Source organism: Nanorana parkeri, unplaced genomic scaffold, assembly GCF_000935625.1.
Source record: "Nanorana parkeri isolate BGI_ZX_2015 unplaced genomic scaffold, ASM93562v1 scaffold1078, whole genome shotgun sequence".
NCBI lineage: Eukaryota > Metazoa > Chordata > Amphibia > Anura > Dicroglossidae > Nanorana > Nanorana parkeri.
Window position 1 is genome coordinate 6908 of NW_017307346.1, and position 13745 is coordinate 20652.

At 44.0% G+C, this 13745-nt stretch overlaps 1 protein-coding gene across 1 annotated transcript in view; it reads left to right on the forward strand.

Annotated features, from left to right (window-relative positions):
• The first annotated feature begins 785 nt into the window (after positions 1 to 785).
• PSTPIP1 (proline-serine-threonine phosphatase interacting protein 1) overlaps positions 786 to 13745 on the forward strand; it is a 41600-nt gene continuing 28640 nt past the window's right edge. Inside the window, exons 1-3 of the mRNA XM_018567631.1 lie at positions 786 to 857; positions 2335 to 2435; positions 5264 to 5338. Of these exons, the coding sequence (XP_018423133.1) occupies positions 786 to 857; positions 2335 to 2435; positions 5264 to 5338 (248 nt within the window). The remainder of the gene's footprint in view (positions 858 to 2334; positions 2436 to 5263; positions 5339 to 13745) is intronic.

The following is a 13745-nucleotide window of genomic DNA, read 5'->3' on the forward strand; positions in this document are numbered from 1 at the left end:
ATTGTCAATTCCATAACTATCAACATAGTTTAATAGTCTTACATATTACTATCTGATAACCCCTAAAGTATTGTGTGTCATGACATTAGCTTCCTGTAGACACTACATTTGATATGCTTAGGAATAATGGGTGTCTCAGAAGGGGAATTATGTGTTTCTAGCCTTCTGGACCTCATAGACTTGTTAAAATTAGTACGCTCGGACTCAGGAATAAACGAGACAGCTATATATACTTATTATTCAGATAGTTCTTCCAGGTTCAGAATTATGACTATTAGGACTATTTAAATCACAGGCCCAGATTAGCAGTTATCTTTTTGCATTGAAATGCTGAGATGGCCTAAACAAAATGTAACCCATCAGTGACAAGACAGCCTGTTGTGATTCAAAGAGTTTTAGCAAAATATGGCGAAGATGTAATGTTCAAATTAACATTCAAGTGCTATGACCTCATTACCGTCACACACGGATCACACCCACCGAATATAAATAGGAATGCGGGTTAGAACGGCCCAGTGGGGGGAAGTGTACACGAGGGAGCTTGGTGCCCAACCTGGGGATGGCCTTTAAATAGCATTCATTTAAAAGGATCATATCACTCGAAACTAATATGTCAGTTTTTGGTAGAGGCTGAAGAATTAAAGTACCTTATAGTTTGTTTTATCTTATGAGCACCCTTTTGGGAGACTCTGAAATTGGGTTACTAGGTCTGCATCACTACTGCGGCCATTATAAGGATCTCCCACTCTCCTGTTTGAATTTATCTTGACTTTATATAATGAAGAATGTACCAGGAGGACCTGGAATACACAAATATGTCCAGGAACACCAAAAACTCACAGATGAACAGGAATACGGTCAGAATATACATCAGAATTTACATCATATAGATCTATAAGAAGCCAGAAAACCAAACTTCAACTCTTGGGTGGACCGATTCTTTAATGTTAAAATTAAATTGTCAGTTATTTTAAAATGCATGCACAATTCTAACGGAAAATTAGTCTACAACATAGCAAATGTTTTACTTGTAGATGCCATCAGCTTTTCCTATTGCTTAAAAATGTACTAATTATAAGCGACTGGAATGAGAACCATTCAGCTTTCATGTTTTCTTGTGACTAATACAGGCAATATGGAGTAAGAGCAGAGGTAGCAAAACTGAACCCTTTTACATGGTGTACAGGAAGGAAATGTGAAATATATTTATGCTGATATACTCCCACACTACATGCAGCAAACCACTAACAGCATTGTGTGGGCTGATACCACTAGATTACTATTGAGCATTACACATCTCTTTTGCCTTTCACTTTCTGAGCTTCCACATCACAAACTACTGTTTATATGGGCCATAGTCCACTTTTAAGTGCACCTGCTTTTTTTAATAAAACTCTTTTATCACCAGTAAGAGAGAGATTCACTTACTTTATGGGGTCTATAATTCACCTGGGGATCCACACCAACAGGCGATATAGTGAATTTCAGAGTAAACGTAACTCACTCCCATGATGAACTACAATCTTAATACAAATTAGTAAACTAAATGTGAGGTTGTAGTCCATCATGGGAGTGTGCTTGGAGCGGTGGTTACTTCACAACACACACAGGGACCATGGGATACAAAAGTATCCACCCTCCAGAAGGAATGACAGTCTCAGCACAAATTCAGAGATGATGTGAGGCGGGGGCATTCTCAGGCATGATGTCACCCGCTGGGACGTCCTCACGCACGGGACGACACCATGTACGCGCGTAATGACGTCACGCCCACTTAACTGCCGGCGTCCATCTTGGTGATGGATGCCAGCAACGAGAGGAGGGGATGTTCATCCGGTGGGATAAGGTATGCCGCCTGGTCCCCACCTCTCCCATGCACCTGTTCAGATATCGGTCCATGACCGAGTGCCTGACTTTTCAGAGGGGGGTGATGCCAAAATGATTGTCGGTCATTTTGGTGTCAACCCCTTTGATGGTGTCACCAGTGGGGGCCGCACCCCCCTTGTGACGCCCTGATTTGAGGATCTAGAGCTGAGTGATACACAAATAAGCTACATTTTTGGTAAAGTTAAGGTACGTGAATCCATTTCTAAGATTTAACTCCTGAGTTTGCTGTCACTTTACCATTCACTTTGGCAAACCACAGACACTTTTACTAAATACTTACAAAAAAGCAAGATTACACCATCTGCATAATGATTACCCTGGGCTCTTCAAATGGAGTACAGCTTGCAATTTAGAGATGCCAGTTTGCTTTTGTGTACAAGAGTCATTTATATTTAATGATAATTAACAAAGTTTGTGTAAATTGTGTAACCCTTTCTGTTCTTGCAGTGCAACGATTTAACACTGAATACTGGATATGACATTATCCTCCAGAGATTACTGAATGGGCGGAAGATGTGTAAGGATGTGGAGGATCTACTAAAGCAGAGGTAAGAGCATCTATTACTGTTATTCACTAAACTCTATAACATAAACCTTCACACATGTATCACCAATACTCAGTATTTAGTCTTACAATACTGTAAACTAGCCTTTCTCAACCAGGGTGGGGTGACTCCTGCCTTCCTCAGGAGTGCCTTAAACTTGCACAGGGTCAAGCCTTCCCATGTTGCAGGCAGGCTTCTGATGTAAAAGGGGGGACTCTGATGTGGAAAGGGGGCGCTTTTAAAAGGAAAAAATGGCTTCTGAAATGAAGGGGGCTGCTAAAAGAAGGGGGCTGCTAATGTGAGGGGGGCTCCTGATGTCAAGGGGGACTCTGATGCAAAAGGCGGGATGTCAATGAGGTGGCTCTGATTGAAAGGGGGATCCTGATTTCAAGAGAGAATCCCAATTTTACACTTAGGGGTCTATTCACAAAGCTGCCGAAGGATCTGGCCGTAGCTTCGGCCGATCCTTCGGCTAGCTTCGGCACCAGGACCCCTTCGGTTCATGCTGAGCATGTTCGGCTGATCCGAAGCCACACGAAGCAAGCCGATGTACGGCTGATTTCAGACAATGTACACGGTGTTCGGCTCACTTCACTTCTGATCGGTCATTCACTCGGCTGCCCTCGTCAGCTTTGTGAATAGACCCCTTAGTTTACTCTTAGAGTAACTTAGTAGTTCACTGATCTTCATGCTTCCTTGCTGTCCAGTGCATGGAGCCGGTGGCCAAGAATGGTAATAAAATCTAATGTAGGAAAAAAAATAGAAATCTCTTTAAATCTTCAGCATAACCTACAAATTTGTTTAGATATTTCATATTTCACTACATCTCCTTCACAACTCCTTGCAACAGAAATCTGAAGTTTTTTTTCATTGAGTGTGATGTAATCCTATCACTTTAGATGGGAACACTTACTGCAGCAATTTTCCTGGTATAAGTTTTCTCGCTGCCTTCTTTAATGCTAAATGGTAACAAAGATTAATCATATTTGCTTTTCTTTAAAGTGAAACGTTGAGTATAGCTTATAATCCCAGTTTAGGTGGTATCTGAGCCAACAGTGTTGGTGAGTGACTGCAGTTGGTAATGACACCTAGACACTCCTTATCTATTAGTAATATTTGGGCTGGTTTACTCAGCTCCAACTAAGAACAATGCACTATGAAACTGATGCTGTCCTCCCAACTGTCCTTCATTTGGAGGTAGTGTCCCTCATTTGGAACCAAACCCCTCTTTCATGTACCGGTTTCCTTTTCCCGTCCCTCTTTTTGGTCTGATGTACATATATCAGTGAAAAGGTACTATTTAACTACCAAAAGTATAAAGCTGGAGATAGGTTTAGAATTTCATTAAAAAAAAATCATTTTCGTAACATTCGTTAAATTTTCTAATAGTTAATAGGGGGTCAAATCTGCAATCGATTTCGATAATAGTGACAAAAAAAATCAAAGGGGCAGGATGGAATATTTTATTGAATTAATGATATTCTAACAGTGAATGTGGTTTTGATTTTGGATGCTCCATTTATTCCAAAATCAAATGTTAAAACCAAACTAAATTTGAAACAACATTCGTCAAGTTTCTGAAGGCATTATGTTCTTTTTTTCATTATAAGATTTTGTATACAAATGTTGAACGAAATTCTATCAGTGCATGGCCAGCTTTATTTTACACTAAAACTTTTATCTTATCTCTTAATTATTTTGTTTTCTATTTCAAAAAGCCAACATGATGAAAAAGTAATGGTTTTGGCATATAAATTCTTAATGGACACATAACTGGGCATGTGGCATTGTATGAGGAGGTGTCCCTCTTTCTCATCTCAACAAAATCGGGAGGTATGCTAAACTACCTTTTTGGATAACTAATCTTTAAAGCCCATTTCCACCTTTGCGGAGGTATTTTTTTTTTTTAAACATATCGTGTGTACATGAAGTAGGCATATGCAGTTGCTGTATATGAACATAGAAATTTACTTTTTTCGTTTCAAACCCTAGTGGAAGACTGTGAAGGGAATTTTAAATTTGTAGGATTCAGGCCCTCTAAAAAGTCCATAAAAAAGGTGAAAGGCCAACAATGTGAGTGATGAAAATGTACACACATAAACATCATCACTGCACCTCTACATTACCACAATAAATGCTAATCACTTACAAAGGTGGAAATGAGCTTTCAAATATAAATTCAGCCAAAACTTGTGTTTTTAGTTTTGGATAGAGTGGAGAAGGATTAGTACCTCAGTCAGGTTTTACTGTTATCTGTGAGAGATTTCCCCTCACTTTGAATCTGTTTTACCAGACAGGAAGTAGGGGGAACTTCTGCAACAAAGACACAGGCAGCAATAAAAAGTTGAGAGTGGTTCTAGCTTTCCCCTACTGTACTACTGAAAATAATTTTTATTTCATTAGATTTAAATAGATTGCATGTGTGGGTACACACGATCTCCTCTTTGTAAAACGTCTTACATTCTGTATCTAGCCATTCACCATTTCACACCACCTTAAGCAGCAAAATGGCTAGACATGCCCCTTGTCAAGTATGATAAATAAACAAAAAAGTTTTGTGAGCTTGAGATTCTTAACACTGGATCAAAAAGAGAAAAAATAAGTTTACAGGTAAAGGAGCCCTCTTGGGTCTTGAAATCTGGACACTGTGTCCCCCTTATGTCAGTTATGGCCTGTTCTGATGCTAATGCGGTTGTATTGTCTGCCTCTAGCCTCACTCCTTTTCTCTTACTTTTTATAATTTAAAACATCAATGCTTCTGTTCTAGATTCTGAGACAATTATCCCAGAATCAAATAGTCCCATCTTATTGATCTGTTTCTTTCTTATCAGGGCCATTGCTGAAGAGAAATACGGAAAGGAGTTAGTTCAAATTGCAAGAAAGGCTGGAGGACAAACTGAAATAAAGTAAGAAATGATGAAAAAAGTTTGAAACAAGTGAATAATGTCAGCCGATGGCACATCATATCAATAAATGGCATGCAAATTTGTATTATATGGTGGCTTGTTTTGCTATGCATTCTGTAAACTCAGCTATGTAACTACCATTATACTTAAATTTGTGATATGTCAGTAAACAAGCACTTCTTTGTCAAGAGTTTAGATACAGAACTGTCTCAACAAAATGATGGACTCTGATTAATGCAAATATAAATGATGATCCTGGCCTTTACTAGAATACAGAGCCCAAGCTTCTTGTGCTGCCTGTGCAGCATAGAAAGGAGCCTTCTAAATTTAGGCCCAGACCCAAGGCTTAAAGTGACCCTAAACCTTCAGATCAAAAGAAAAAAAAAAAATTAGTAGCCAACCTTTATGATTGTATACTCTCTGGAGTTTTTCCTCTGACATTGAAAGCAGGTCAATGAAAACACTTTTGTAACTGCAGGCATGCAGCACTTTCTGTTTCTGGGTGGCTATGTTTTCTCTACATGGCTCCATGGAGCGTCTAGGATAGCCAACTACAGAATGGATGTGTCCGTTTCTCCTCGCTCTCTGGACCACCCACAATTTGCTTCCCTGTTAGAAGTAGGCTTGTCATATGCGTTAGCCAATGTATGCGCTCCATTCCCCCTTCTGCCTCCTTCAGGTTGCTAAGTAACGCACTGTGTGAGTGCCCACTGCATCATAGGACATGTAGTGCCAAAGGGTGGCTAGACAGGGCCATGCATGGGTACATGCACTTCCATGAAGCTGTGGAACATAGTTGGGGCCCCATGCATGGTCTGAGCCCAAGAGTAGATCAAAAGTTTTAATTACACTGGGGAACAAACTTGTTCTTACCGAATTTGAGTGTGCTGGATTTAAATCTGAAGTTAGTTGTCCTTTTTGCGAAATTATGTCACCTCTCGCATGATGACATGGTCTATCTGAGGAATTTATGGTCACGCAGCCTTAAAATTAGGCTTAAACAACCATCTTGGCAAAAATATTCTTTATGTATTCACAAAAACATGTAGGTGCATCACAATATGCATTACATTTTGAAAAAAGGCAAAAAAATCACCTGTGTGGAGTAAAATATGTATTGCCACTTGTCAAATCTGAAACATTTATCCATTATAGTCATTATTAGTATTCACTACTGCTTTTTACTTTAACATATATTTTGACATAAATATGATAGGTTAGATTCAGAATAACTGATAAGGATGTGATGCAAAGTTCAAATATGTCCTATTCAGGCAAGAATTTGTACTTGTAGCTGTGGACTTTCTCAGGGCAATCTTGTTTGATGCTCCAGCAGTAGTCTGCCATCATATTTTTGTCCCATCGCCATTGATAGCACTGTTCCCCACGCATGAGGTCTTGGAAGCGCTCTGCCTGTTCATCACTAACAGCCTCAAGGTTCTTATGGGTATTGATCAAGGTGACTATTCAGGAAATGGAGCTTGACACTCATGTTGCACCCAATATCGTGAAAAGCCAACAGCATTTTAGTAACGAGAACCTCATACTTATCTGCCTCTTTGTTACCAAGAAAGTTTTGTATAACAGCCACAAAAGACACCCATGCTGCCTTCTCCTTGTCATTCATCTTCTTGACAAATTCCTCATCACGTACAGGGGAAACTTTTTGCTATTACTGTTTAAAGCCCTTCCATGTGCACCTTGCTGTAAAGCTGGTAACAAGTTGATGAGTGCGTTTACCATTTGTTTTGTTTTGCTTGACTCATCACGTACAAGGGTACGAATTTGAGGTCCATTAAACACACCTGCTTTTTCCTTCTCGAAACACAAAGCAGGAAAAGCAGAAACTACTGTATATGTTGAAAACATTCCCCATCAACACTTAATGCCTTCATGAACTGTGTCATCAAGAAAATCAGTTAATCAGATACATCTCTATAATCCAAAATTAACAAAAAAGATAAAGAATATTGATGTATGTAAAAGAAAAGGCAGGGGCGCCCACAGTTTTTCGTCTGGAGATCTACTTTTCAAATGACGAGCTCAATGAGATCTACCAACAAAAAAAAACCTGCATTCAGGGGCGGGAGGGGGCGTGGAGGTGCATTGAAGTCAATGGCACCGCAGCCAGGCCCTTTGCCCACAGTGGGACCGCATGCACCCGGAACCCAGGCACATTAGTGCCTGCGTTCCAGTCCAGTGTGATCCGCAAAAATGCTGCAAGCACTATGTTTGCAGATCGCACTGGACTGGAATGCAGGCACTGATGCCTGCGTTCCGGGTGCAGGCGATCGCACTGTGGGCGGGGGGCATGGCTGCGGTGCCATTGACTCCAGCACGGTTAGCTGCTGGAATGCACTGTATTGCATAGTAAACTCCCTCCTGCGTTCTGAAGTCAATGGCACACCAGCCATGCCCCCCTTCCCAGCCGCAGTGCGTTTGCGTGGCTGCGGTACCATTCAGTTCAACACACCGCCGTGCCTGCTCCTGCCCAAACTGCACAAACGGAGCTAGCCGCAATGCGTTCCATTGCGTTCCGGACACAATAGGACCAGAACGCACTGAGAATGGTGTGAATGAGGCATTAGAAATCTTAACTGCGCAGCCCCTTAGCTATACTATCAGCTCCCACTCAAGCCAATAGCCTACCTGCTTCTGCCTCTTCAGGTGTAGTCACAACGTGCAGACTGGGAGGAGTCTCTAAAGCTGCAGGCGGGGAGGGGCCTGTCAAATGTGCTGAAGAGAGGGAGGAGCTGCTAGTGCTGGATGCAATGGACAGTGAAGCAGACGGCGGAAGGGCGGGCTGAGGGGCGGGAGCAAGTGTCTCATGGAAGTGGCGGCACGCCTACTCTACGCTACCGCTACATACAGGAGGGGAGAGCCGAATGTGTCGGATGTTTTAGCGTCCGACATATTCGGGTAAACGGAGCACGGGACAGGGAGCTTAATGTGTATAGTTTATACATAATTTACATGATATAATTGAACTAATTCCAGTTTCATTTACTGTGTAGCCCCATTGACTACATTTCACATGCTCAACGACTCGCCCGAATAACATTAGTGTACCGGAAAATGTGGTGGCTGCGAGCATGTTATTTTTAACAGTGTTTCTAATTTTCCACTGCGTATACATAATGCAGGCTGTATTATGTGTATGCCTGAAGTGTGCATCTTGAATTTCTATTTGTGTTGGGTGTGAAAAATATCACTTACATTTACTTACTTACTTACTTACTTACATTCTGGGCGCATTTGACCTTTGCATTTGCAGTTAAAATGATTACAATAGTATGTACCAGACTCCATACTATTGTTTAGACATGTAAGCCGGCAAAAAATTTGTTTAGTTTTGTTTTGTTTCGGATTTTTAGTTATTTCATTTTTCGGGTTTCGGGTCTGAAAGTCACTGGGGGGAATTTATCAAGGCACTTGCGACAGTTTTCTGTCCTATCTCATTAAATTACTTTTTTCCTCGTTATTTGCGCCTCATTTATCAATGCAGCCTAAGCCCTGTTAATAAATGTCATTTTTGTGAGACATCAGAAAACTTTCACAAAACTGTCGTATGACCATTCTAGACAGCGGTAACTTACCGAATATATCGCAAACTGACTCCCCCAGCCGAAACTGTCGCATATACCCCCACGATGCTGCAGGTGCCTCCCCCTCTGCCTGAGTGTAAAGTTCACTGTGCTTCCACGTTTCCAGAAACTCTAGACCTCATTAATTAAATCCGAAATCATTAATAATATAATCCCTCCGATCCGTCCATATCAAATCAGGCACCGCAGGTCACCTCTTTTCCCACTGTTCCATACAGTTAGCACCCCTTTTTGCCTTTTCCACCTATACTTTCAGTCCATCGCTATCTATTTCTATCCTTTTCTGTGTCAGAACAAATTTCCATTACCTTTCTTCTTGTCAATGTTTCCTCCGTAATCTTGCTCCTCCCGGTTTCCAATACACTAAATGTGTCACCCACAGTTTACTCTGCTTGCTGGGTAAACCACTTCCCCCTATGTAAAAAATTATTTATTTATTTTTTGTTTTAGCGGCCCGGCGCCGTTCTTGAAAAAAACAAAACAGCAAATGCATAGGAATGCATAGCTACGCTTCTATTGGCTATTCTAATGTACAATAGCCAATCACAGAATAGCTATTGCACCCTCCCACTGCAGCTGTCAATCAACAGAAGAACTTAATAACAGTTCCAAAATGTAATAACATCAGTTCACAACTGACACATTGTTTTTCACAGGCTATAATTGCTAAGTGCAATTCTTTCACTGATAATTTTTGATGTTAGCACACTTTTTAGTTATACCCATCACAAAGTTTTGAATCTGAAAACATATTACTCGTGTTTTATTTTTATTTTTTTTCAAATTCTTTATTTAGAGGTTTTTTTATATTTTTCCAGAGGTATCACAGAAGGGATAAAGAAAAAATAACCAAGGTACAACAATGGCCCCTCAAGGGCCCAAAGGGTGGGGTGTAGTACACATTACAGAATAAATGAAATAACAAATATCCAATCTAGACCCGTATGGTGGCATTGAGAAATATAGGTGGGGGCCTCGGATATAGTATCAATGGAGAGTATTAGATGGAGGTGAGTGGGGTCATCTTCCGGAGTCCCGCTACTTGGGTACGAGAGTGGGTCTCATTACTGTCTGAAAGTGGTACATAACCGGGGTTTGGGGGGTGGGGTGGGGCAGGTAGGAAGGATGGAGAGAAAAGGAGTGCATTGCATAGTAGGGGGGGAGTAAAGAGGAGAAGGGAATTCCACTTAGTATGGGAGGGGCGGCTGAAGAAAAGATGCGGGGTATATTCTGGCCTGGAGATCTACCCAGTGTGTCCTTGGCGTAGGGCCGTATAAGCCGGAGAGTTGAAGAATTCAATCCAGTAGTACCAAGTGTTTCGGAATTTGGCTGGGGTGTTGTTGAGTGAGCGTGTGAGGTCTTCCATGAGGTAGATGTCGTGCACTTGGTCTAACCATTGGTGAATGGTGGGGGGTTCAGGTCTCCTCCAAAGGGTCGGGACGCAGGCACCAGCCGTGTTGACCAGGTGTTGCACAACTGAACGTTTGTACGTCTTAAGTGGGGTAGTGTTATGGTGCAGGAGGAAGAAGGCCGGGTCTCATGGCACCGGGGAGTCAGTAAATTGCTGAGTAGTGGCGTGGACTTGGTCCCAGAAGTTTTGGATTGCGGGGCATGACCAGAATATATGTAGTATGACTGCATGTGGGGTATCACAGCGCCAGCAATTGGATGGGGTCTGAGGGAACATAGAGTGGAGAATTTGAGGTGTCCTGTACCATCTGGTGACCAGCTTGTAGCCTGACTCCTGGTATTTATTGCTAATAGATGATTGGTAGGAGAGCGCGAGTAGCGTCCCACTTTCCCCTGAGCTAAACCGGATCCCCAAGTCCTCCTCCCATCTCGTGAGAAACCATGGAGTGGAGTCAGAAGAGTTGGAAATTAGTTGTGAGCTCTGGAGAGTTGTGAGGGGGGTGGGAGCGATCTTAGGAAGTGAGCAAGTTGTAAAGTTCTCCACGGATCCAGGGGTGTGGGGCCTTGGCGGGAGGTTACAGTGAGCCTGGAAGGCCAGGAAGAGCCTGTTAGGAAGTGAAGCGCCCTTCCTTTACCTGGAGAGCTAAGAGTTCGGAGTATGGCGTCCTCTATTCCTGGCAGGAAGGCTGGATTGCCCAGGATCGGAAGCATGGGCGAGGGGTCGGGCATAATGGTTGGGTGGGACCTTACGGCATGTGGCAAGGGGGAGGAACACCAAGGAAGGCCCGGGAGCGGTACCGCGGAAAAGGACTGTTCAAGGTCCGTCCAACGTTTTGAGGTTTGATGTCGACACCAGTCCATTACATGGGTGAGGTGGACCGCAATGTAGTATAAGTGGATATCGGGTAACCCCATGCCACCAGGGTGTTTTGGTAGACGCAAAATATTGTATTTGAGCCTGGGGGTTTTTCCTGCCCAGACAAAGTAGGTGAATAGGGCTCTCAGTTGTCGGAAGAAGGACGATGGGATCCTTATTGGTAGCGCTTGGAGGGGGTAGAGGAGGCGAGGGAGTACAGATTGTTTTAGTATGTTGCACCGTCCTTTCCAGGAGAAAGTGCCCTTGGACCAGGCCTTGAGATCAGAGGTGATAGCGGTAAGCAATGGAGGGAAGTTAAGGTAGTATATTTGGGAAGGGTGCCTCGGGAGGTGTACTCCCAAGTATTTTAGAGAAATCGGTGGCCATTTGAAAGGGAAGTTAGTTAACACTTTTCGCAGGCGGGGACCCGTGAGGAAGATGTGCATGGCGAACGATTTGTGGGAATTGACCAGGAAATTAGAGAGTTCACTCTCTAATCTCGGACAAGAGTAGCGGGAGCGAGACGTCAGGTGAAGTGAGGAAAAATAAAAGGTCGTCTGCAAAAGCAGCCACCTTGTGTTGGATATGGCCCTTTTAGACACCTTTTATATCTGAGTTGGAGCGGATAGTTCGGAGGAGAGGTTCCAGGGTGAGGACAAAGAGTAGGGGACAGAGGGGACATCCTTGACGGGTACCATTTGAGATGGTGAATGGAGGAGAGAGGACCCAATTCACTCGGACTCTCGCAGAAGGAGTGGAGTATAGTGAGCGGATCCAAGTTTGCATGAAGGGGCCGAGACCCACTGCGCCCAAAGTGGAAGCAAGGAAGTCCCAGTCCACCTTGTCGAACGCCTTCTCCGCGTCGGTGGACAGAAGGACGCAGGGAGAGGCGGACGACAGGGCAGAGTGGATGATCCCCAAGGCACGGGTGGTATTGTCCCTGGCTTCCCTTGCCGGGACAAAGCCCACCTGGCCTAGATGTATCAGGCCCACCAGATGAGGAGCGAGACGGTGGTATAGGATCTTGGCAAATAATTTTGTATCTACGTTTAGTAGCGAGATGGGCCTATAACTGGGACATAGGGTAGGGTCTTTGCCCTCCTTGGGGATGACCGTAATGTGGGCTAGCAGTGATTCGGGACGGACGGGGTTGCCGTCTCGTAAAGAGTTGAGGGCCAACAGAAATGGGACCGAGAGAAAGGGGATAAACTGTTTGAAGTAGGGGAGGGTGAAGCTGTCAGGGCCAGGGGCTTACCCGAATGGGTGGATTTGATGGCGCGTTCCAGTTCAAGGGGGGTGATCGGGGATTCAATCAGAGAGCTGACGGAGGGATCTAGAATGGGCATGCCCGAGTCTGAGATATATTTGACTATGCGAGTTAATCAGGTGCGCGAGGCCGGGGAGTGGGTGTTGGGCGAAAGGTTATACAGGGATGAATAATATTCGCTAAAGGCTGAGGTTATGTCCGCAGGCGTGGTGGATTTAGTACTCGGCTGTCTAACAATGGAGGGGATATGATTCCTGGCAAGTCGTTTACGTATGGCTCTGGCCAGATATGCGCCGCATTGGTTGCCATACTCATAAAAGCGAGGGATGCGAGGGATGCTTTGACTCGATCGAGGCACAGTGGGCAATAAGAGTACCCCTGATCGTCACCTTGTGTGCTTCCCAAACCATGTAGGGGGATACGTCCGGGGTGGTATTTTCCGCAAAGAAAAGGCGTAGGTCTTGTTCTAGGGAGGTGCAGATGCCGGGGTCGTGTAAAAGGGACTCGTTCAGCCTCCATTGCCATGGGCCTGGAGGAGGACCAGTTAGGGAGAGTGTGAGGATGACTGGGGCATGATCCGAAAAAGTGATATTCCCAATATCTGTGGAGAGGACACGGGGGAGTTGACTGTGATGTACAGAGAAGAAGTCAATACGGGTGTACCGCTGGTGTAAGTGGGAGAAGAAGGTGTAGTCTCTCATCGATGGGTGCTGAATGCGCCAGGCATCGGCCAGTTGATGATCAAAAAAGCACTTTTTAATGCGGTCCAGCTTGCTGAAGGAGAGATGGGAGGAGGATGCAGATGAGTCCACACCAGGGTCGAGAACGAAATTAAAGAGGTTAGGCAGGTACAGGTTGGCAATGGTGACAGTTTGGGAGCCAATAGTGCCTTTTACAAAGAGCACCTGGCCTTCTTCCCCGGCATAACTATCCAATAGCAGCCATGGGAGTGAGTGGGAGAGTACTATACTAACGCCTCTAGAGCGCTTGTCGGGTGAGCTGCTGTGATATACAGTGGAGTATCGTCGGTCACCTAGCCGAGGTATCTGGTCGGTCTTAAAGTGAGTCTCCTGGAAGAGCGCCACGTCTATTCTTTGACAGTGGAGATCTCGGAGGAGCATTGTGCGCTTTTCCGGGATATTAAGCCCTTTGGTATTGAGGGAGAGGACTTTGAGAGGGGGCATCTCCAAGGCTCAGAAGGGGAGGTAGATGGAGGAGAAGAAGAGAGTAGACAAAAAAGAGGGGGAGAGGAGAGGGTAGGAGGGAGAA